Genomic DNA, 25,173 nt, shown 5'->3' with positions numbered 1-25,173 from the left:
ACCTGATGATTTATCACAAGAGGACCAGGTTTCATAGTAAGGCTTTCCAATTAGCATTTAACGCCACACTATTCAAGGACAATTAAGTCTGACTGCATTCTGCTCAGAAATAAAGGAAGCCATGGCACAAGCCTTTACCTCAAACTGTGGGTAAGGAGGAGTCACTGCTGACGGCGGCCCTGAGGTGGGAGGCGGCATCCCAGAGGTGGGCGGGAACAGACCCAAGGCATTCAGATTTAGTCCAGGAATTAAATGTGCTTGAAGCTGTAATGGTAAAAAGGTCCCTTTCATTTTACAATGAAAAGATCAAGTGAAGTGAGCTTTGGTAAGTGACATTCATACTGCAACCTCTTATAAAGAAAAAGATCATTTTGTGATACAAATTTCTAAATAAGCAGAGTTCCATGTGACCATATTTGCATATATAGTTTCTGTTTCTTGGTATTTAAAGTCTGTGCTGCTCCGTTCTCCCCTCTCTGGTCCAGGTTTCTCAAAGGACAAACCTCAGTCTTCCTCTGATGACCAGTCCACATTGCTTAGACAAATACATACTATGTATACAGATACAGAGTCAGTTATTACAAGATTTCTGTATTCCTTGGGTAAATTTGGACACACATTTATCAAGATATAAAACAACACTAAGTCCTTTGGAAATCAGTTCCATCTCCTCCTGTTCTACTGAAATTAAACAAACCTTTAAATGCAGGAGCCAGTAAACTTCATCTGTTTAATTTTAAACAGAGTAGAAAAGTCGAGTGGAGATTAGAGTTAATATTTGAGTGTTTTACTCCAAATATGCTTAAATTTTTGGGTGAGCAATGTTAACATGAAGACAAGCAATCATGTAGGTTAAAATGACTGGCACTCTAGGATCTGCTCACAAACTCAGTTGTTATTTTAGTCTTCCCCTCCTTTCAGGTATAATGTGTCGGATGACAGGTCCAATTGAGGACTTTATGCTATGAAATTGTGCCAAGGAGGATATAAGTAGTCAAATTTTGAATTTGTATTCATAACAATAACCTTCATCTGCATTATTTCTTTTCTAATCCTAATAAGCATGGAATGTAGGCAGTAATTAGCCCCATTTACAAATAAGGAAACTGACATTAAGAGACCAAATAAGACCAGCGGCTAATGGTTTATTCATTTATCTCTAACGCTTACATTCCTACTATACTAATCTCTTTCAAAAACTGTGCAGGAGATTTTAACCTTTGTAAGTAGTTATAGCCTTACTTACATCACACAGCTAAGGAGGTTAAAGTTTAAATCTTAATTTACTAAAATCACAGATAATCAAGTGTAATGTCAAAGACGCTGTCATCCCAAACGATTCCAAGGTGCTCACTATGATACTAAAGATCAGAAACTACATCTAATGATACCACAAAAGAAAGCAGTATTAATATTAATACAACTGAAAACTGAAAAAAAATCTTTCAATTAGTCATCAAAATAAAAAAGTTTGTATTAAAACTAACATTCATAGAAGCAATATCATTTTCATAAGACTCCCTGATTTTCTTCATTATCTCTTCCTCAGCCTTGGCACATGTTTCAACATTGCCTTTAACTGTAATGGTGCGCTCCGGATTATACAGCGTCAATTCCTGCAATCTGCGGATTGAAAAATAATGGAAATTATAGGAGGAAGACTACTAATAATAGTTCAGCAACAGATGGTAACTAAAATCCAATTGTGGAGGTTGACAATATAGAAAAGTGGGTGGTGAAACATGGTGAAAAATGAATTAAGTCCCAAAAGATAAACTCAAAAATTATAAAACTGCAGGAGATTTTTAAAAAGCAACAGAAGTTTGGGCTGGAGAGGTTAATACAGGGTTATTAGGGTGCTTAGTTTGACCCTGGCATGACATGACCCCCACAGCACAGCTGGGTACACGGCCAGGTATGGCCCCCATACAAAACTTTCCCCTTGCACCTTCCCAATTAAAATAAGTGGGTATATATACTTTCATTAAGTCCATGTTTAAATCTCTTGACCATTGAAAGGTTAAACTGGTGAAATGTAAAGAAAGCAAATGGAGGGGCCAGGAGACAGTGGTTTGGGCCCATGCCTCATATCTAGCATGTGCCTGACGCAGGTTCAATTCCTGCACCACAGGTCCCGAACAAGGCCAGGTGCACCTGCCCACCCAAGACCACTAGGTAATCCCCAGAACCACAGAGTCCAAGCAGTATCCATCCATAGACCCTTCCTCTGAATCACTGGTAATGTTGACAGAATCCACATCGGGGTGTCTGGGCCTCCTAAACCCCAATTCAAAAGCCCCATCTAAAAAACATCAGAAAAAAAATAAAAATAAAAATAAAAAACATCAGCTGGAGGGATGTATAGTACATGTGGAAACTAAGAACCGGATGCACATAACCTTTAATAAATACTTTCAAACTTACATTCACCTATTCTAGGGACAACTGGCATCTGCAGACAGTTGCATTTTTGGTCATAAGCAAGGAATAACCATGAATACATTCCAAAAAGGCAAACCAGAATTCATGTATATGAGCTAATTTTTGCCAGTACTTTCTGAATTTAGATCAGAGGACACCAGAAGAAATAATTGGTCTTGACCAAGCTTTAAAAATGGTCCCTTCCACAAAGTAAAGGGTGCTTGGAGGGCCCACTTGGGATGGGAGATACAAGCTGAAAGTAGACTATAGATCAAACATGATGGCCACTCAATAATACCTATATTGCAAACCACAACATAAAAGGAGAGAGAGCAAAAGAGAATGTCCTGCCACAGAGGCGGGCTGAGGGGCGTGGGGGGGGGGAGGAAATCGGGCGGGATGGTGGGAGGGATACTGGGATCTTTGGTGGTGGAGAATGGGCACTGGTGGAGGGATGTGTACTCGAGCGAAAGTTTGAAAGTCTGTAACTGCACCTCACAGTGATTCATTTAAAAATTTAAAAAATTAATTTTAAAAAATGGTCCCTTGGTGACAATTTAGGAAAAAATTAAAATGCAACAGGGGTATTCAGAATTTATACCAGGGCCCTGTTTGAAAGAACACTCAGTTTTATAGCCAGGTAGTTGGAGCTCCAAAATCCAGCAGTCTGAGCTAGTCATCAGCTTCAAGAAGGAAACCAATAGGAGACACTTACCCTGGAAAATTAGTCATAAGACTGACAAGTATCGCTAAAGAGCTCCTGCATATTCACAGAGCTAAGTTCTTATTTCTCTGCCAGAACGAGAGGCATAAGCCGTACTTGAGCCACATAAACAGCTTTAAGTCCTTAGTTATTTTTCAAACTTGTTGAAAATGTAAGTACATAAAAAAAAAAAGACAACTGTTGGTCTTAAAACTATTTAAAGAAGATGAGGCTGGAGCAATAGCACAGCAGGTAGGGCATTTGCCTTGCACGCGGCTGACCCATGTTCGATTCCCAGCATCCCATATGGACCCCAAGCACTGCCAGGAGTAATTCCTGAGTGCATGAGCCAGGAGTAATCTTTGTACATCAACAGGTGTGACGAAAAAAGAAAAGAAAAGGAAAAAAAAATAACACCTATTTAAAGAAGTTTATTTCTTCCAGGGCCAGAGAGACAGGACAGGTAATAAGGTGCTAGTCTTCATGCAGCAGGTCCTTGGCTCCATCTCTGGTCCCACAACTGGTGCTACAGAATTTCTAACACCACACTCCCCTACACAATTAGGAGTGGCCACGGTGAACCCTAAGTCCCTCCAGAATTGGCCCCAGTAGCCACCTTGCTTCTAGAGCACCACTAAGTGTGGGTATGACCTGCACAACTAACAAAAGGTCAACAACGAAGTGTTTGGGTATTTTCTAACTAAAAAGCAAGCAAAGCAATACTTACGGAGATATCGTGATTTTAGTATCTGTGTCTTGCTCAATTTTTTTAAGGTTTCTTCCTTCCTTACCAATTAGACGACCTACAAAGTTATTATGAGCTAAAATCTTCAAAGGAATTTCTTCTGTGCTGTAAATTCAAAGAATGGTCATGAAAATAGGGTGAGCGAAAGTCTCGGGTCAAAAGATAATCTTCATTTATGAAATGGTTACTCTACTTTCCGGACAGAAAGCGTTTTCCTATATAAATTTTTTTTGCTTTTCTTTAATGATGTAAAATGGTTTTATTTAAGAAATATAAAAGAGACATGAGAGAGAAGAAAACTTTTAAACTAGTTTTCCTTTTATTTGTCTCAGGCATATCTTCTAATGATGGACTGTGAGCACGTCAAAAATTGTTATGAAAATCTGTATTCCTAAACTCGCCATTATCAGAACACAATCACAAAGGCAACTGAATTTTAATGTGAAATTTAAAACGCATACCTGAAGACACAGGCACAGTACATTAAAGCTAACAGAAGATATTTGACAATGGCTATCACAACTTACAGGGAGTGTCTAATGACAGGAGGGAACTTTTGTCTCTGGATCTGCACCCTGACAAATTTCCAAGTCATACGCCCTTTCACTGCTCTAAAAAGGTCGTAAGATTATTGGAGTGGTGGCCTTTTCATTTAGACCTAGTACAGGAGTTAGGGTGCACACCTTGCATGTGGCCGGCCCTGGTTCCATCCTCAGCATCCCAAAGTCCTTCAAGAATCACTGGGGAGAGATAGCCTTAAAGCCTCGAACACCTCCTAGTGGCCCAGACAATCCTCAGCCCCAATAACACAGCAGCTCTGCACCCTTGAGCTTTCACACTAATCCACGGGAGGGTCCCCTGGGACCACCGAGCACTGTTTGGGGAACCCCCCCAAATTTTTTAAATTAAGGGCTGGAGAGATAGAACAGTGGGTAGAGCATATTCTATGCTCTACCAGAGTGGTTGACTTGGGTTCACTCTCCGGCACCACCATATGGACTCCTGAGCCCACCAGGAATGGTCCGTGAGCACAGACCCAGGAGTAAGCCCTGAGGACCATCAGGTGTGGCTTCAAAACAAACAAAAATTCTCTCCTTTCCCTCCCTCTCTCCCTCTTCCCATGCCCTCTTTTAGGTATTAAAAATAATTTTTATTAAAAAAAAATCAATCTATGACAGTACTATATGACTCCTTGCAATTAAAATGTTAATATATATTGGATACAGAGTTTGAGTCCCAGGACCACAGGCTTTCCAAGCTCTGCTAGGAGTGAAATCCCCTCACCCCCAAATAAAGACTCCTCACAATGGGTAAAGAAGGACCTCACTGGTTGGTGATACTGCAGTCGGGGGCAAAGCAGACAGTTCCCTGCTCATCCTAACTCGATGCCTAGGTTGGTGGCCCGTTATTTCATGCTTGGGTAACATAAAGAAATAAAACTGAAATTAATATACTGAATATTTCTTTATAAGATATACCCAAAGTGAGCTGGGGAAATAGCTAAGAAGGCCAGTCTGCAGGGCATGAGAGGTAATATAGCAGAGTGGGCACTCTGCTTTGCATGTGTCTGATCTGGGTTTGATCCCGGGCACCAAATCCTGCCAAGAGTGATCCCTGAGTTTGCAAGAGTACAGAGTTAGGACAAAGTCCGGCACAGCTGGGTGTGTCCTCGCTCCCCAAATGGCCAGTGTGCATTCTCTGCATCCTCATCACTACATGGGCACAATCAAGAATGGCCCCCTGAGCAACAAGCTGGGAGTAGCCCCTACACTACCAAGCATAGTACAATGTCCCACACCAAAAAGAAAGAAAAAACAGATACATACACAACGTTATCTATAAATGAAGTGTTACTAATCAAATTCACTGGCAAACTCTAGCTCCTGACCTGGAATTTTATTTTAGTGTACTACTGTGCTATCTGCTTAACACAGTACAGAAAACAAACTCCAAAACTCCAACCCAGAACACCAAATCAATCTCTATGACACATGAAGCCAAGACCAGGGATCTCAATGGCTTCATATTCCTCACTGCTGTAGGATGGGGCTAGAGGCACCTCAGAGCAGAGCTCTGGTGATTCTGAACTAGGAACGAGAACTCAGGGTCCCTCCCTTAGGCAAATCCCAAGGACACTTCGTGGACCATAAGTGGACTTCCTACTCTCTGTCACCCAAGTGTTTTCTTCTAGAGCCAGCTGTTCTCCAGTAACACCACTCACCCAAATCCAAATGTGAATGAAGATAAAGCATTAAGAGACAAGGTTTTACAAGCAGATTGACAATACCAACAACTGTGGCTCTTTGGCACAGCATTCAGCATTTCTCTTTGCTGGCAATTCCCAAGAACTGTGTCCTAAAGATCCAAAATAAAACTGCACAAACATCAACCTCTTTGATTGTTAATTCTCTTTACTCACAATTTTATATCTTGAGCTTCCTTATGCATAATCTCCAGAATAGACTTACAAGCTGCAGACGTGCCTTCGGGGGTAGAGAGGATAGTGATTGACTTCTCAGCAGCACCTGCATTTTCTTTCCGATGAACATCGATTCTGATGGTAGGCACATGGAGAGCAAAATGGAGAGCTATAAGTATGTGTTCATAACAGCATGTGAGATGAGCAACTTTATTGGGGGGACACACTTGGCAATGTGATCAGGGAGCCATATGAAGTACTAGGGACTGAACCTGGGTCAGCTGCATGCAAGGCAAGTGCCCTCCCCACTGTACTATCTCTCAGGTCCCTACGATGATCAGCTTCTGGACCACCATGGACAACTCATTTCCCTAAAGAGCTTACCCTCATCATAAACTGTCAAGTAAATGCCTGAGAGACAAATTTTAATTCTAGCAACCCTCTTCTTCCTCAGTCAAACTGAGCAGGGACTGTCGTATTGCCCCAGCTGTCTGTGCGGAGCTCCTTTCTCTGCATACACAGAACAAACACCAACAAGGCTGACTTCAGACAAAAAGCTTTCTTTCTAACAAAAACATGGACACGGAAGACATGCCAGGAGGGCTGGGGCTGGGCCCCCTCAGGCCAGTCAAACTCTTCACTTTAAGAGATCACTGCAATGTTCTCCATGCCTGAGCAGACTGGGCTCATCGCTTTCTCTTTTCTCCAAGGTTCTGTCTATACTTTGCCTCCCTGAGAGGGGAAAAATTCCTAACAAATAGTGGTTAAGAATGGAACCCAAGAGATAGCAGTTCTACTGAAAAGAAAAGCAAATGGCCAATAAACATAAAACTAAGCTTGATCTCATTAGAAATTAGAACAAGACAAAAGTCAGGAGCATGCCAGAGGCACAGTTCAATTGCTGGCCCCACAGGAAGAAAGAGCTCTAGGGGGTCAAGGACACACTTTGCACGCGGGAGGCATGGGTCAGTCCCCAGCACTGTGTGGCCCCTGGGTCAGTCCCCAGCATGATGTGGTCCCAGGATCAGCCACCAGCACTATTTGGCCCCTGGGTCAGTCCCTAGCACTATGTGATCCCAGGGTCAGTCACCAGCACTATGTGGCCCCTGGGTCAGTCCCCAGGACTATGTGGTCCATGGGTCACCACAGGGTGTACCCCCATCCCAAAACAAAATGAAAACCACAGGGGCTTTTTTTTCCAAACTATTTTCACAGATAAAACTGAATACTGGCAACAAAATGGGTAACTGGGCACACCCAAATTTTCCTGGGACTGCTGAACAAACTGACAGAATTGTCAAAGCTACAATGCATCTCACCTCTGTCACTCTTCACACTGACCATGCAGTCAGATGAACACACTGCAGAGGCTGTCCGCTAGGATGTTGGGCAGCATCCCAAGCCTCACCTGTCAAATGCCAGAGGCAGTTCCTTCACTCAGCTGCATTAACCAAAAATGCCTTCAGATATTAACAAATGTCCACTAAGGGGGAAAAAAAAGAAATCACACCTTGCTGAAAAAGCACTGGCCTAAAGATGTCCACTCTAGCACTGTAAGTAGCCCCAGAATAAGAATTCTTTTCAAAGACCAACAGAGGGGCCAGAGAGAGTTCAGAAGGGAAGGTGCTTTCCTCACCGTGACCAGTCACAGGACTGACCTGGGTTAGCACTGCATGTGGGCCCTGAACACCAACAGGGGTCACTCCTGAGTCCAGAGTCCTGAGCACTGCTAGGCGTGTGGCCTAACAGTCCCCACCCCAGTTAGTTATTCATGGATGTGGAGTGCCCGGGATGCTATAAAATCACCACTGTCTGTCATGTGCAGACAGTAGTTTTGTGAACTAGTGCTCTGTTCTCTGCCAGTCCACAGGAGGAAGAGGAAGGTGTACAGAAGGATGCTCTTTCAGGCAGAGGAGCAGGGAAAGCTCCGTGCACAGAGAAGATTAGGAAACCATGCCAATAAACACATTTTAGACCTTTTTAAGAGAAGTAAAAATAAAAAGTCAGCACAATATAAAAAGCAAAATGATAAGAACTATCTAAAACAAGTTTTTTAAAACAAACAAACAAAAAAACAAAAACAAATAGTGCATTAGACAGAAGCCCAAACCTCAGGCCCCACATTCCAGCCACTGTTTTAATTTCCAATCACTACAGGGCTGCATCTCTTCTTATAGGTAACGTGCTAAACTCGTCCTTCCTGTGGGTCTCCAGCACCTTACCAGGTGACAGGTTACTAAGCTCTGATCCTCAGAGAGAAGGGAATACTGCCTTTATGGAGGCAGTTCCAGAAACAGAGGATCAGATAATGACCAGTTCCAAAGGCACGCGCTCGTCAAAGCCCCTGGCAAAGCTCTGTAAACGCGTCACTGGATATAACAAACATCGCTTCACTTCGCTCTCCAGCCTCCACTTTCCTGCCTTAAATAAAACAAACAGTTCCATTTAAACCACAGAAGCCCTTTCCCCTGACAAGGAAATGAGCAGTGTTAAAAGGAACAACCCTAATTTGCTATGTGACAAAGAAGGAAAACCATTTAGTAATTAGTTCCTGCAGGCCTCGGTGGATGAAGGAATGAAAGGAGACCGAAATCTAAGGGGCATGGGTGAGGCCCAGCTCTCCACTCTGAAGCACAATTTGATCCAGGGCACCACATGGTCCCAAAGCCCCACCAGAAGCCACCACAGCACCATGTCACAGAGCCCCCATCAAGAGACTTCTTAAGCACAGAGCTGGAAGCAGGTTTGCTTTGGTTTGTTCCTGGGTGGGGGGGCCACACCTGGCGGTGCTCAGGAGCTATTCAAGGGGTGACCTCTAGGCAGTGCTTGGGGAACTGTATATAGTGCAGGGACCTGAAAAAGCGTCACAGCTGCCACAGACAAATGTGCTATCTCTCTGGCCCTCACTGGGAGTGGTGCCAGCTCTGCCCTCCCTCCTGCCCCCAGCGCCCAAGCAAGCAAATAACAATCTTAAAACCAAGCAAATTTAAGATTCAAACTAATCGAGGCTACATTTCTGCTGTCTTGAGGTCAACATCACTGAATCTGCACACAGCTAACCAGCCCCAGCAAGTAGGCTCGCACCCATCAAAACTGTTTGGATTCTGCATGAGAAATGGCTCGGCTAACTCAATTAGACCTGGTGCCTATGACAAATATGAGAGAGAAAAAGAGAAAAGAGAGTGTGTGCATGTTTTCTGTGCTCAGGGGCCATGGAGTGTCAGGGATCAGAGGACTCCTGCATACAAAACGCATTTTTAGCTCACTGAAATATTTCTCCAGTCCTGATTATCCCCTTAAGCCTGGTGGGTCACACACAGAGAAGTTATATACAACAGCATGGTTCCACTTTCTGGGAAAGACTCTGCTAAATTCCTCAGGACACATGAAATAATTTCCTCACTAAATTAAAAAAGAAAAATAGTCCCCAGTCATCTCTAGACCCCCCAAGCCACTTCCCTATCCATTTGTGTCCAATAACGGGAGAGGTATGTCCCCAGCCTTTTTTTTTTTTTTCTCTCCCAAGTAGAAGCAGGAAACATGGTTCTCAGGAACACATCGGCACATACCAGAGATGTGCCTACTGGCACTTTACAAAACTGGAGATGAGAAGAGAGTTCATTATCAACTACGGTTCCAAATATCTACTAAAGCACTAACAGGGCAGTGAATAACGCCAAAATAACTGGCCAAAGGCATTAAATTTGGACCATAAGTGGAATGGTTCTTTACCAAAAGAAATTCATGACTGAAAAACTCTATTAGAAATAAAAGATCTTCGACCCAGGTTCAATTCCCAGCATCCCACATGGTCCCCTGAGCACCGCCAGGAGTAATTCCTGAGTGCATGAGCCAGGAGTAACCCCTGTACATCGCCATGTATGACCCAAAAAGCAAAAAAATTAAAAATAAAAAAAAAATTTTTAAATAATTAAAAAAATAGAAATAAAAGATCTTCCAAGACCACTGAAGGAAAGTATTACGAGGGGCGGGAGCGGGGACAGGGGGACAGAGAACACCCGAGAAGTTGCCTTTAGTTGGGCAAAGCCTCCCCCATCAGAAGTGGATTAGGTGGCATTTGTTTTCCAGCCATGTGTGAACATTTGAGGTTCCCTTTGAGATTAAAGTTCAGCCCCAGATTTATAGAAAATGCACACTAAGATATCGAATCACAAGGTTTTCCGGCTTCCCAGGCCCTGGATGAGAAAGGATCACGGCCGTGTTCAAGGCGACAGCGAGGGCCAGGACAGCATGTTCTGTTCCCGAGGATCAAAGGGGTGGGAACACTCACTTGGACTGAGTCTGCTTGGTGATATTCCGGATGGTGGCACCTTCTTTTCCTATAATGGCTCCAACAAACTGGGTGGGGACCAGCAGGCGCAGAGGCAGGTCGCAGGGTTTCTGTTTGGCCATGGAGCCCGGGGACGCCTGCCTTGATGAGCCTCTCTGCCCAAACCCACGGCGACCTCGAGGCTGCTGTGCAGGGTTCAGCGGTGCCGTCATTTCATCCGGGATGTAGGTCACTTTCAAAGTGAAGTTCTCCAGCTGGAATCCATTCAGTTTGTCTAAAGCTCTGAGAGTTGGCAAAAAGCAGCAGTGGGAACAGAAACTGAGCTAGATAATAAAATTTTCAGTCAAACAATACTCATTTCTCCCACTCAGGATTAGTGGCCCCTAAACCCTCTGAATTACGCCGCTACACAAGGGACAAACCAAAACACACAAAAATATCCCCAATATCCCTTTTCTTTGAATCACACACAGTAAAGGTCAACATGTTTCCAAAGGTCATATGTGTGCCCACCAAGCAGTGAAAAACAGAAAAGGGGGAAAGGGGCACACACGCTTCCTTTACCTGTTACACAAGACACTGGCAGTATCTATACAACGAGAAGACCTTATCTGGGTTGATCTTTCCCAATCAGAATAGAAAAAGACATTATTAAATGATATATAACTTTACCCCACTAAAAAAAGGCAAAAGGCTGCTGGAGAGATAAGGCTTAGTGGCACAGGGTCCGTGCATGCACGAGCCTCCATGTTTGGTCCCGAGCACTGCTGTACATGACCGTATGCATGCACCACAGTTTCTCTGTTTGCAGGTGAATACACATGTGATTAAAGCATTTTCTGTTGCTAGGGGGGAGGGGTGTGTTTGGGCACAAACAGTAGTGCTTGGAGCATCCTGCAACTGCAGCAGTGGGGAGTGGGAAACAGATATGCCAGGTTGGAGAGCAAACAGGGGTGTTCTGCATGCAAAGTTATGTCCCACCCCAGCCCTAGAGCCAACTCACTAGCCCACACTGGAAACACTGCAAGAGTCAAATATAAATAACTCTTAAGGGAGACTGGCAGAATTTAACAATTGTGCCACTCAGTCATTCAATACAGTTTCAGCACCTACTGTGAGTCCCAGATAAATAGCAGCCCCAACCTCAGAGCTATCCTCTGATTTGGGGGCACACACGGCAGAGGGCATCATACACCCTAAAGGACATAAAGGTATTCTCTACTTTATCCATCACCTATTTTGAGGAACTTTACATGTTGTTGTTTTTTATTTTTTAACCTTCTGTGAAAGTGCCTAAATCTTAAGCATACGTCCCAATGAATTTTCAGAAAACACAAACATCCAGATGCAGAATTAAGACACTCCAGTGTCCCAGAAGCCACAGGATTTCCCCAAAGCCCATGTCCCTCCCTAGACTTCTGACACAAGCAGACTGATCTGTTCGTTTTTAAATGCTATATTACATTAAAAAGCACACAGGAGTACAATGGTGTGCCCTCTTACTTAATTACAATGTATATAAAATTCATCCAAATCACGTTCTATCTTGTGTATATAATTTTTAAAATGAAGTACTGTAGCACTGTCAACCCGTTGTTCATCGGTTTGTTTGAGGGGCATCACTCCATTGTGAGACTTGTTACTGTTTTTGGCATATTGAATATGCCAGGGGTAGCTTGCTAGGCTCTGCCGTATAGGCGGGATACTCTCGGTAGCTTGCCGGGATCTCCGAGAGGGACGGAGGAATCGAACACGGGTCGGCTGCATGCAAGGCAAACACCCTACCTACTGTGTTATCGCTCCAGTCCTTAAAATGGAGAACTCAATAAAAATTACATACAAAGACAATCCAATATGCAGCACCCAGCACACAACAGTCTCACCCTTTCCTAAGGATTATTCAAATTCTCTGCTAAGATTCTGCTCCAATGGATACTGAGTTCAATGCAAGTAGGTTTTTAAAAGGAGGTAAGGAACACATAACAGTCTCTGGATTGGCTCAGAGAGGCAATTTCTGTTTTCCATGCTTTCTTTACTTTCCATTTTTCTTTTTTTCCCATTTTTCACTTACATGGAAAGGGACGGGAGAGATGACGCAGCAGCAAAAGGCATAGAAATGCTTTGTGTTTGCTTTGTTTTGTTTGGTGATGCCAGGGATTAAACTCGGGGTTTTTATCACTCATGCAAGGTAAGTGCTCACCTGCTAAGCTACATTCCCAGGCTCCAAGCATGGCATTGGAAGACAGGTACTTCCAGGATGTAAAGACCTGCCTTCTTTTCTCACGTCAATCTCACTTTATGTATGTCCTACAGCCTAACTCAAGAATGAACTTTTACAACAGGTCCTAGTTATATAGAAATAACAAAGTAACAAGACGGTGAGATATACAAGTAACAAGACGGTGAGATATACAAGTCAGTGAGATAACTGTCAGGCCACACAGCTCCCTGAGCAGGGCTGGAAACTATTACCACACCAACTCCCCAGAACCCTTCCTAGAATCTAGACTAACTCCCACAGAGTTGCCCCTTCTGTACTCACACAGAAGTGTATATCTTCAGAATTCCCTTTAGAAGCTTAACTGGAGGGGCTGGAGAGACAGTATAGGGGGTAAGGCACTTACTTGCCTTACAGCAGCTGACCAGGGTCCTATTCCTGGCATCCTATATGGTCCCCCAAGCATCTCCAGGAGTAATTCCTGAGTGCAGAGCCAGGAGTTACTCCTGGGCACCACTGGGTGTGGCCCCCAAACCAAAATAAAATGAAATAAAATAAAAGCGTAACTGGAATGATGACACACATAGCATTTGTGGTTTGAGTTTTTCCAAGTACAATATACCACAGAAAGAGTATAATTTTTCCATGTGATTTCTATGTCCAAGGACATCCTTATCATAAGCCTCATAGGAAGATAGCAAGTATGTAAAACATTAACAGAATCTTGATTTAACCTATCTTCTCTATTTCGTTCCTTACCCCTTTTACTTGAGTGAAATGTAGATTAATAACCCAAAAATAGGAGTCAAAGGAGATTGCAGTATGTAAGGAGTTTGTCTTGAATGTGGCCAACCCGAGCATCATCAGGAGTGATTTCTTAGTGCAGTCAGGAGTAAGCACTGAGCATCATTATGTAGACACCCAAAACAAAAAACAAAGCCTTTACAAATAATTTGGTTATCTCTAAAGGGAAATAAAACCAAGAAATTCTACATTTATGAAGTACATTTATTACAGAAAGTTGGAACTGCAAAAACTTTACTGAGGTACATATTAATTAAAAACTCTTCCTAAACAATTGTTTTTGTTGTTCTTTTTGGAACACAACTGGCAATGCCCAAGGGTTACTCCTGGCTCTGTGCTCAGTAATTGCTCCTGGTGAGCTCAGAAGACCATATGGAGCTCGAGGGATCAAACCCGAGTCAACTGCGTAGAAGGCAAGTGTCCTACCTGCCCCTCCCCAACCATTTTCTTGGTTTTTTTTTTTTTTTTTTTTGAGCCACAAACTGGAGCTGTTGCTGTTCAGGGATTACTCCTGGATCTATGTTCAGGGATCACACTTTTGGCAGTTCTTGGGGGTCCATTTGGGATGCCAGGAATTGCATCTGGGTTGGCAGCATGCAAAGCAAGAGCCCTAACCCATTGTACTATCTCTCTGGTCCTCAAATTTTTTAAGTGGTAGAAAAAAACAAGACCATAACATTCTTTTACATCCCATTCCCCCCTAAAAAAATGAAGGGTCAAGTTAAGCCCAATGAAAATATTAATCAGATCTATGGGAATAAAGGGCAGTGTAGCTCACTTTATTTTTGTTTGTTTTTGGTCCATACTTGATGCTGCTCAGGGCCTGCATTTCCTGGCTCTGCACTCAGGAATCACTCCTTAAAGGGCTCAGGGGACCAGGATTGAAGGCAGGAGCCATATGCAAAGCCAGTGCCTTACCTCCACAGTCTCAGCTCTCAGACCAATTCCCCCCCCCCTTTTTTATTATCATTTTCAAATAGGGCCACACCCAGCAGTGCTGGGGGTGGGGGTGGGGGGCGGGATGCGGGAGGAGGGGAAGGAGACAAGGCATCAGTGCCAAGCCCTGAGCATGTGCTCTACCTCTCACCGTGTTCTCTCCCCAACACCCTTCCCCACTATAAATCGGAATACTGCCTATTTCAAAAGAGAAAACGGAAATGAGGAAATTATTTTTCTGGGCCACACTTAGATCCAGGATCAGTGGTTCACCCTGGCTTATTATTGCCAACTAGGCAGGATAGAGCTGGATAAACAGGAGTGATGCCCCTGCAAAGAACCGCTCTCTCGTTTCTACCTTTTAAGTCAACCACCTAAGTCAGTCTCTCTCTCTTTCTCTCTTTCTCTCTCTCCCCCCCCCCCTTTAGAGCTAAAAGGGATTTGAGACCATGAAGATCCAGACGTGAAGCCTAAGAATACATACAGATCCAAGCCCTGAAAAGGGGGAAGACCAGAGATCAAATTCTAACCCAGCACGAACAACAAGGAGTCATAAATCCTTGGCGAGATCATGCTCTTATTCAGCACTACATTGTTCACCTATAAAACCAAAAGGTTAGATTTAGGGTCCCTTCCAGCTCTAAAATATACATCTAAAATCCTCTTTTGAGTGGTTCCAGCGGTCACCGCTACATGTTTTACATGGATTCTGACTAAATGAGACTGAAGTAGCATGGAAAAATTAGGGAAGTCTGTTTTATGTTTACACCAAAAATAAAAGAGTTTGAGAGATAAAATTCATAAAGAATGATCAAATGCCTGGTACTGCCACTTATGGGATGCATCTTGGTGAAATAATTGTGAACAAAACCCAAATATTTACCTGCAATGGACTTCATTACTTTTTTAAAAATTACTAACTTCATTTTAAAACAAAAAAACTACAACAATCTAAATAAATGCACAGCAGAGGAGGGACATATAAATTATGGTAGGAATTAAGAACACAGATATTATAAACCATAAAAAAATTTATGGAAATGCAAATCACGTAAATTTACCTAATTTTATTTGGAGGTGGGATGCCAGGGATCAAACCCAATGCCTCAGTAACAAGGTTTACTTTTATTTTTTGCCTTTTTGGGTCACACCCAGCAGTGCTCAGGGAACCCTATGGGATGCCGGGGATTGAACCCAGGTTGGCCACAGGCAAGGCAAAGGCCCTACCCACTATATTGTTGCTCCAGCTCCAAGATTTACAATTTTAGCATGGGACAAGGCTTACAAAACTCAATGACAAGTTTATTACTGGTTATCTCTGAATGGCAAGAAATACCTGTCTCACTGTTTATCTATGTTACTGCCTGATCCAGAATAAAACTTACATCTACGTAATTTTTTAAATTCAGAGATGAATTTCCTTCTCTTAGCCTTCAGTTGCTTCAAAGATTCCTAATCATCATTCTGGGTAACTCAGGGAAGGGACCACCAAGTAAAATGTGGTTGGAGGTCATGTGGGGGAAGGGCAGGGCGAGGCGGGCAGAATACAGACTAGAGACTGAACACAATGGCCACTTAACATCTTTATTGCAAACCACAACACCTAATCAGAGAGAGAGAACAAAAGGGAATTCCCTGCCATAGTGGCAGGGTGGGGTGGGGGGAGACGGGACTGGGGAGTGGGGGGAGGGAAGTTGGGTTTACGGGTGGTGGAGAATGGGCACTGGTGAAGGGATGGGTTATCAAACTTTGTATGGGGGAAGCATGAGCACAAAGATGTATGGATCTGTAACTGTACCCTCACGATGACTCTCTAATTAAAAATAAACTAATAAAAAAAATGCTTTGATTAAGATGACAAAAAAAAAAAGATTCCTAATCATTACTGGATTTATACAAATCTTTGAGTGGCCACAAAAGGAATCTATAAGGAAGGACAGTTTTAAAATTAAAAGCATGCTCAATTTCCTATCAGAAACAAAATTAAACAGAAAGGAGATGAAGTGACATGCATGATACCTTTTCAGGATATTGCAAACCACAGTTCCAGAGAGAGAGAGAGAGAGAGAGAGAGAGAGAGAGAGAGAGAGAAAGAGAGAAAGAGAAATTATCTGCCACAGAGGCAGGCAGGGGTGGGGTGGAGAGCATGGGAAGTGGCAGGAGGGAAATGGGGAACACTGGTGGTGGGAAATGTACACAGATGAAAAGATAGGTGCTGGAATATTGTATAACTTAAACCAAACCATGAACAACTCTGTAACTGTGTATCTTATGGTGATTCAATAAAAAGTATTAACAACAACAATAAATACTGAAACCCTAACAAATCAAATTCCTAAAGGTTCTGAAAGTTATTGCTTTATGACAAATCTTCAAATGATGGGTTTATCTTTGATAATTTTATCTGGAAAACTGACGAAATTTAGTTTCAGATATCCAAGCCAATTCCAGTAAAAAAAGGAACACTAATAATATTCTTCCTATTGTGGGTAGGAAGCCATATGCTCAGGACTCTTGGCTGTGCACTCAGGTACTCCTTGCAGGACTCAGAAGGCTGTAAGAGATGTCTGGAATCAAACCCGGGTCAGTTGTTACAAGGCAAGCACCCTACCTGCTGTACAGTGCTCTCCAGTAGTCTTTCAATTTTCATCCTTTTTAAGGTTACATTAGTTTTAAAATTTATTATAATAAGTAGCCTGAGACATATTAAAAGTATATTTCATATAATTTCTGCAATATTAATGACTGATTTTTCTTACTCAAAAGGCAATAGGAATTCCCATATCCAACTCTCTTAGAGACATATAGCATTGTTGAGGAATCAATCCTCTTTCAATTAGCACTGGTAAAACTTGGGGGAAAAAAAGTGGTAGAAAAATGCTTTATTTTCTACTTCTGGCAGTGCCAGGGATTGAAGCCAAGGTCTTGCACAACCAAGATACATGCTCTCTACCTCTGAGCCCCGCCCCCAGCGCCTAATACAAATACCTTTTTAATTTTTGTGGTGGCAGAGGTCAAACAGAGCCTCACATATACTCTACCAAGTGCTCACCAATGAGCTTTATCCTCAACCCAGAAATTAGTTCTTTAACTCCTGAGCATCAGTGGCCAGTGATGATCTGAAATGAAGTGCAATGCATGGTAATGGGGTATTGTCAACAGAAATGAAAAAGGCTGGGAGAGGTCAGAGAGACTAAACAGCAGGTAGGGTGTCTGCATTGCACATAGCTGATCCAGAGCAATCCATGAGCCCTGCCAAGAATGATCCCTATGCACAGACCGAGGTGTAATCCCTGAGCACCAACAGATGTGGTAGAAATAAAGGGGGGTGGGTGAGGGGAAGAGGGAGGAAAGGAAGGGGAAAGGGAAGGGAAAAGGAAGAGGACCAGAAGGCAGGGGAGAGGAGGGAGGGAGGGAGGGAGAGTGTTGGGAAAATGCATATATCTGGTAGCTTCGAACTTCTGACTACTTTTTAAGTATAAGGAATGACATGAAGACACAGACTTAAGTGTTTTTCGAAAGCCTCATGAGTCAAGGAATTATAACTAGTCCCATTTTACAGATGGCGGTGAAAGAAACAGACTGACCAAAGTTATAGCTAGAAAAGTGGTGGCCCAGTCTATGTGACGGATTCTGGAACCTGTCCTCTTAACCAGCTGGCCCTATCCCAGTTCTATATACACCTTCACAAAGAAGCATGCCCCAGTCTTACAGACTTCCAGGTAACAGATGCCAAGAGCAGACGGCAACGGAGAACATCAACTCAGCCCTCACCACCTTAAGATGTAAGCTCTGGAAGTCTGCCAAGGAGAGGCTGTGGAGAAACAACACAGAGCAGGCTTGCAGGTCTCAGTGTAGTAGGCCTGTAGGAAACGGCTTCCCCTGCCCAGGGCACTGTGACCTGTTCTAGAGGCAGCCCTGCACCATGGATGGATCACTAGTTGCTGCAAGACCACTTCCTGCAAATGAGTCTGGGGTGGGAGAGCACGCGCAGTGGCTATAGTGCTCACAAGGAAACTGATTTGGGGTTGGTTTGTTTGCTTTGTTTTGGGGCCACATCGGCGATGCTCAGGGGTTATTCCTGGCTCTGCACAGGGGACCATATGGGATGCCAGAAATTGAACCTGGGTCAGCCTTGTGCAAGGCAGGTTTCATACCGCTGTACTATCCTGTACTTTCTCCGCAGCACCACAGAAGGGAACTCAATTCGAGCAGGCAGTCCCTTCCAAAACCTTCACTGCCACGAAAGGAGGCACAGCTTTGAGGACGAGAAGTTTGCCTTTACTCACTGAAAACTTTATGCCATAGTACTCCACATATGTTAACCAACTATTAGAATTAGAGTTATGAGCCAGAGAGATAGTACAATAGTTAAGTTGCACACCTAGCATGTGGTTGATCCCTAGCACCTCATGTTCCCTCATGTTTCTTGTCAACCTCAACTTGGACCTGAGAAAACTGAAGTTTAGAGATTCAGAGTCAGAAATGCCTGATCCCAAAGTTCAAGCTTTCTGAAATCCTATATTCTCACAAGGAAACTCATTTTGGTGTTTGTTTGCTTTGTTCCCCAAGTCCTGTCAGGAGTAATATCTGAGCACAGAGCAAGAATAACTGCCGCATACTACCAGGTGTGACCCAAATACCCCCCATATATATATCTATATATATATGTATTATATAATATATAATTACATATATATAGATATATGTATATATAGATATACATATATCTATATATATGTAATTTTTAATGAGTTTACAATTCACACTGCAAGTTTTGTAATATCCAAAACAGAAAAGTATTTTTTTAAATGTATTACTCTCATTAAAAATTAAAAGTGACTTAGTGAATCTCACGTGTAAAGGGAAAAAAGTGAAGTTAAGAACCTTTGTTGAGGGGGTTCTGGCGGGGGGTAGCTGGCAAAGTTTGGTATAGTCCTGTGTTAACACATGGCATGCAGGAAAGGGCATGCACACAGAGCCGGTGGAGAACTGAATGATTCAAGTTCTACAAAGGATAAAATCAATTATCAAATAAAATTTTAAACGCAGGGGCTGGAGAGATAATACAGAGGGGTGAGGTGCTTGCACTGCATGATGCCTCCCCATATTGTTCTTCAGGGCCACCAGAAGTGATCCATGAGCACAGAGCCAGGAGTAAGCCCAGGGCATAGCTGGATGTGACCTAATCCCTACCCTCCCATGCTCAGTTTTTGTTGGGGGGCCATACCAAGCAGTGCTCAGGGCTTACTCCTGGCTCTGGCTCAGGGGTCAGTCCCGGAGATGTAGGGGACCATATGGGATGTCAGGGACTGAACCTGGTTCAGTGGCATGCAAAGCAAGCACCCTACCTGTAACTCTGTCACCCCCCCTGAAATTTTTTAACACACAAAAATCTTGACTCAGCAAATCTACTTCTAGAAACCTAATCTATAATTATTGTTCATAAGCAAAGGACTTGAAATGAACAATAAAAAAAAACTAAAGTGGGACTAACAAGTCTTTAAACATAACCAAACCAAAACATGAAATGATATACAACTAAAAAAATTATTTTATATGAATAATATACTTCAATATTATGGTTACATTTGTTTAACAAGGAATAAGAATGCACACGTAATTGTCTTCTATCTCTCCAAGGAAGCGCGCGCACGCACACACGCAAACACACACACACACGGGTCTTTAAATTTTTTGAATCAGGCAAATGTTATCAATCATAAAAATATACACTTATGTAGTTTCCTCTATTCCCCAGCCTACCCTTCTTTCGCAGAGGGAAGGAAAGTACCCCTCATGAGTGGGCACTACCATGACACCCTGTGTTACTGAGGAATCTTCACCACTGTGTAGCTGACACGATGTTTTGAAGTATTACTAGCACCGTTTTAAGTGTCATTTAAGGGCCAGATCTCAGATTTTTGCAGAAATAACTGGCACACAACCTGGATGATGCAGTGGGCCCTGCTCTTCAGAACTCAGGGTCAACCAGCACAGTCTTTCTGGTCACCAGTTTATAACAGAAGACAGCTGGCTCCTGTCTGCACTGCCTGTGGAGGTCCCCGAGATGCCCCTGGTCTAGTAGGCTGTGTGCTACTGGCACCTGGTGTTCAACACAAATCTACCAGACGCAGGATTTGTGCGAGCTTCATCTTCTTGCTATAGTGCTCAGTTCACCAGCTCACCGCCAAGTGTCTAGAACTATCTTTTTCTAGGGGAAACAGTTTGATCTGTGAAGCAAAACATTGTACTGGAATACACTTTTCCCATCTATCTGAAAACAAATTCCTTTATTCCAATGCCTGCATACTCCTGAATGATGGTAATAATTAGAAGAATCAGCGAGCAGAAAGGCTTAAGAGTTAAACTTAGCTTCACACATTTTCAACTTACCAGCTTTGGGAGGGGGAAAAAGCATTGATGTATGTATCATAGAAATAAGAAAAAAGTCTATGCGATTTGGCAGTGATACCAAAGGTCTGGAGCTTCTCGCAAACAGGATAGAACTCAGCTTCAGTATATCACTCCATTACTGTCATGAGTTACATTTAAACTATATCACACTTGAACCAAATCGTTATTACTGCTTGTTTTATTCTTACAATTCTCATAATTCTTCTTTGTCCTTTTATTCAAAAATAAAGAGCAGGGTCAAACCTAACAAAAACAAGTTCCTTTCTGCTGCCCACCAGCCAAAAACATGTTACTGTACTTAACCAAGTCATTCCATGTAAGGAAAAAGTTTCCAATGGCTTACTGTCTAGCTTGGTCCTTGCTGGAATAGGTTACATTGACCACTGCAGTTTCCGAGTCAGTGTTCACTAGAGGGAAAAAGATGAACAGAAATGATTAGTTTACTTGCTATTTCCTTTCTTTTACAAATTTGAAGGCAATTGAGAAGACATGTACCTTGCTCACAGTTTTCCACAACTCCATACTGAACTAGTAAACTATCCAGCACCTATCAGGAGGAGAGAAAATTACAAATTTTGAGTTCCCCAAGTTATTACCAAGGATAGGAATATGTCTAAATACCACAAAATAACTGTGATGGAAAAGATCCCCAAAAGGAATGAACAAGAGTTCAAGGCTGCAGAAGCTAGATGGTCCACAATACAAAATACACAGGTGAGCTTCCCACTCCTGCCCTCCCCGGGCCCCGGACTTGTAGCCTATCTTCCAGGGTGAACTAGGAAGCGTTCAGTAACAACAGCTGCCTGACTCCGGAGCTGGAGCAGAAAGCTGGGGTACCTCTGAACTTCTCACACCAACATGCCATCACCCTTCCTTCTTGTGTCCAAAATTATGAGACAAGGGCATAAGGAAAATTCTGTCCATCTTCAAGATGTTCATTTTCAACAAACTTCCCCACCCCACCCACTGCCACGCCACACCCAGCGGTGCTCAGAGATCACTCCTAGCAGGGTAGGCACTCTACCCACTGTACCATCCCTCTGGCCCCAGCTTTCCCTAATTTACTGATTTCAGAATTAAATCCATAGCGAAGTCTGAGCTTGTATTCTCCTCCATTTTATTATTTATTTCAGTTTTGGGGTCATACCTGTGGTGTTCAGGGATCATTCCTGCAGTGCTCTTTGAGCGATATGTGGTGCTAGGCATTCAACTGGGTCAGCCACTTGCCAGGCAAGTGTACTACTTCCTATACTATTTCTTGAATCCCTCCCTACCACTTATTTAAATAAGATATTATTTAAATAATCCTATCTATTGGGAATGTAACAGTTAAGTTCTTTTTTTAATTGTACAGTCTTCCTATTTCCTTTGTGTGGGGTCCAACTTGTAGCAGCAACAATTTATGCCTACCTCAATTAGTCACTGTCTCTAATTATAGCTGTTAAATCATAAGCCTGAACTTATTTTTTAATTCCAAGTACTTGACTACACAAAGGCTCATTCATCTCCCTAGGGCATCTGAGATAGCATGAGACCCATGAGCATGACCTTTTTTGTTGGGTTTTTTTTTTTTTTGGCTTTTTGGGTCACACGGCAATTATCAGGGCTGACCATACGGGATGCTGGGAATCGAACCTGGGTCAGGCGCATGCAAGGCAAACACCCTACCCACTGTACTATCGCTCCAGCCCCAGAGCAAGAACTTTTAGTCTCTACACTATTCCCAATTCCAAGAACATACAGATACAAAACTACATGTAGGTATTTAAATCTTAATGTATATACTTTCATAAGGAAAGCCTAACAGTCCTATGGCTTATTAGAATGACACTTTTTTTTAAATTTTATTGAATCACCGTGAGAAAGTTACAAGCTTTCATGTTTGGGTTACAATCTCACAATGATCAAACACCCATCGTCCACCAGTACACATTCCCCACCACTAATATCCTCGGTATACCCACCCTCTCCCACCTTCCCCCTGCCTCCATGGCAGACAATATTCCCCATACTCTCTATTTTTGGGCATTATAGCTTATAACACAGACACACTGAAGTCATCATCTTTGGTCCATTTTCTACTTTCAGCACACATCTCCCATCCCGACTGATTCCTCCAGCCATCATTTTCTTAGTGATCCCTTGTCTATTCCATTTGCCTTCTCCCCTCTGCTCATGAAGCAAGCTTCCGGCTATGGGGCAATCCTCCTGGCCCTTGTATCTACTGTCCTTGATTGTCAGCCTCATGTGATGTTATTCTATACTCCACAAATGAGTGCAGTTTTATGTCTGTCCCTCTCTTTCTGACTCATTTCATTTAGCATGTTACTCTCCATGTCTATCCATTTACAAGCAAATTTCATGACTTCATCTCTTCTAACAGCTGCATAGTATTCCATTGTGTAGATGTACCAAAGTTTCTTTAACCAGTTGTCTGTTCTAGGACACTTGGGTTGTTTCCAGATTTTGGCTTTTGTGAACAGTGCTGCATATAGGTACAGATGTCATTTCGACTTGTGCTTTTTTGCATCCTCGGGATATATTCCTAGAAGTGGTATTGCAGGGTTATATGGAAGCTCAATTTCTACCTTTTTTTTTGCTTTTGCTTTTTTCGGTCGCACCCGGCGATGCACAGGGGTTACTCCTGGATCTGCACTCAGGAATTACTCCTGGCGGTGCTCAGGGGACCATATGGGATGCTGGGATTTTAACCCGGGTCGGCCGCGTGCAAGGCAAACGCCCTACCCACTATGCTATCACTCCAGCCCCCTCAAATTTTTGAAGGACTGTCCATATTGTTTTCCAGAAAGGCTGGACCACCAACAGTGAAAGAGCATCCTTTTCCCCCTACATCCACACCAGCACTGGTTGCTTTTGTTCTTTTGAACGTGTGCCAGTCTCTATGGTGTAAAATGATATCTCATGGTTGTTTTGATTTGCATCTCTCTGATGACTAGCGATGTGGAGCATTTTTTCATGTGCCTTTTGGCCATTTGTATTTCTTTTCTTTTTTTTTTTTTTTGCTTTTTGGGTCACAACCAGCGATGCTCAGGGGTTACTCCTGGCTTTGCACTCAGGAATTACTCCTGGCGGTGCTTGGGGGACCATATGGGATGCCGGGGATCGAACCCGGGTCGGCCGCATGCAAGGCAAATGCCCTACCCGCTGTGCTATCGCTCCGGCCCCTGTGTTTCTTTTTTGAGGAAACTTCTGTTCATTTCTTCTCCCCATTTATTGATGGGGCTAGAGGGTTTTTTTCTTGTACAATTCTACTAGTGTCTTGCATATCCTGGATATTAATCCCTTATCAAACGGGTACTGGGTAAATTTAGAATGACACTCTTTTCAATTGTGCTCATCTGTTTTTTATGGGTGAATTGGCATTGCACATGTGTTAATCACAGGCATACTTCCTAAAGGCAATAAAAGAAAACTACTCGCAATGCCACCCAAAGAGATGATATGCAGCATTTATTTCCTTCAATAAAAAGTAACCTATCATATTTCACTACAGATTTTATGACAAGTATGGGAGGGCAAGTAAGTGGGGTATTGCCATTATGTGAAGCTTTAAAGGATACAAATCAATTTTTGGAATGAAAAACAGAGTGCAGTGCTCATATAATAAAATTCATAATTTTATATTTAAAGCATGTAATCAACAAAACTTTCCACAGTATCATGCAAAGACACAGTACGTAACGTAGTTTTTTCTTTAAAAAGCAAACTACCTATATTTTTATAATCATACATACGTATGCATGTGCCAGAGATCAAACAGAACCTCATACATGTGAAACACATACTCAAACACCAAGCTACCTACAACCCATTCACTTACATTACAAAAACAAATATATTTAATTCCCAAAAAAAGTTTCTATGTATATTAAGAGAATTCTAATAGAAAAAAAGGTATTTTTATTCAGGGGGGTTAGAGGGGCCCACACCTAGCGGTGTTCAGGGCTTACTCCTGGTTTTGCACTCAGGGATCATTCCTTGTGGGCTTGGAGGGCCATCTGAGGTGCTGGGGCTCTAGAACCTGGGTGTGACTCATGCAAGGCAGGTAGCCTTAACCACTATACTATCAGTCCAGGCCCCTTTAATTCATCTTATGCTAAGTAACTAAAGTGAAAGTACAACTACCATTTAAATTTTAGCTTTAAAGTTATCTGAGCTGTGTGGAGGTTGGGCCACAGACAGGAGCAAGAGATATGTG

At 42.8% G+C, this 25,173-nt stretch overlaps 1 protein-coding gene and 1 pseudogene across 2 annotated transcripts in view; one reads left to right on the top strand and one right to left on the bottom strand.

Moving 5' to 3' along the window:
• The window catches only part of IGF2BP3 (insulin like growth factor 2 mRNA binding protein 3), a 157,366-nt gene that overhangs the window by 20,165 nt on the left and 112,028 nt on the right, over window positions 1-25,173 (bottom strand). The window contains exons 4-10 of one of the 2 annotated variants that reach the window (XM_004604083.2): window positions 21,450-21,501; window positions 21,298-21,361; window positions 10,580-10,861; window positions 6,289-6,423; window positions 3,852-3,974; window positions 1,488-1,623; window positions 139-264 (exon numbers count right to left, since the gene is read on the bottom strand). In XM_004604083.2, the coding sequence (XP_004604140.1) occupies window positions 139-264; window positions 1,488-1,623; window positions 3,852-3,974; window positions 6,289-6,423; window positions 10,580-10,861; window positions 21,298-21,361; window positions 21,450-21,501 (918 nt within the window). The remainder of the gene's footprint in view (window positions 1-138; window positions 265-1,487; window positions 1,624-3,851; window positions 3,975-6,288; window positions 6,424-10,579; window positions 10,862-21,297; window positions 21,362-21,449; window positions 21,502-25,173) is intronic. The other variant, XM_055146952.1, reaches the window with a different exon arrangement.
• Window positions 8,060-8,235, top strand: LOC129400847 (40S ribosomal protein S27-like; annotated as a pseudogene).

The sequence above is a fragment of the Sorex araneus genome, chromosome 1 (genome assembly GCF_027595985.1).
Source record: "Sorex araneus isolate mSorAra2 chromosome 1, mSorAra2.pri, whole genome shotgun sequence".
Taxonomy (NCBI): Eukaryota; Metazoa; Chordata; class Mammalia; order Eulipotyphla; family Soricidae; genus Sorex; species Sorex araneus.
The sequence above is the reverse complement of the archived record's forward strand: the minus strand, read 5'-3'. Positions and strand labels throughout refer to the sequence as shown.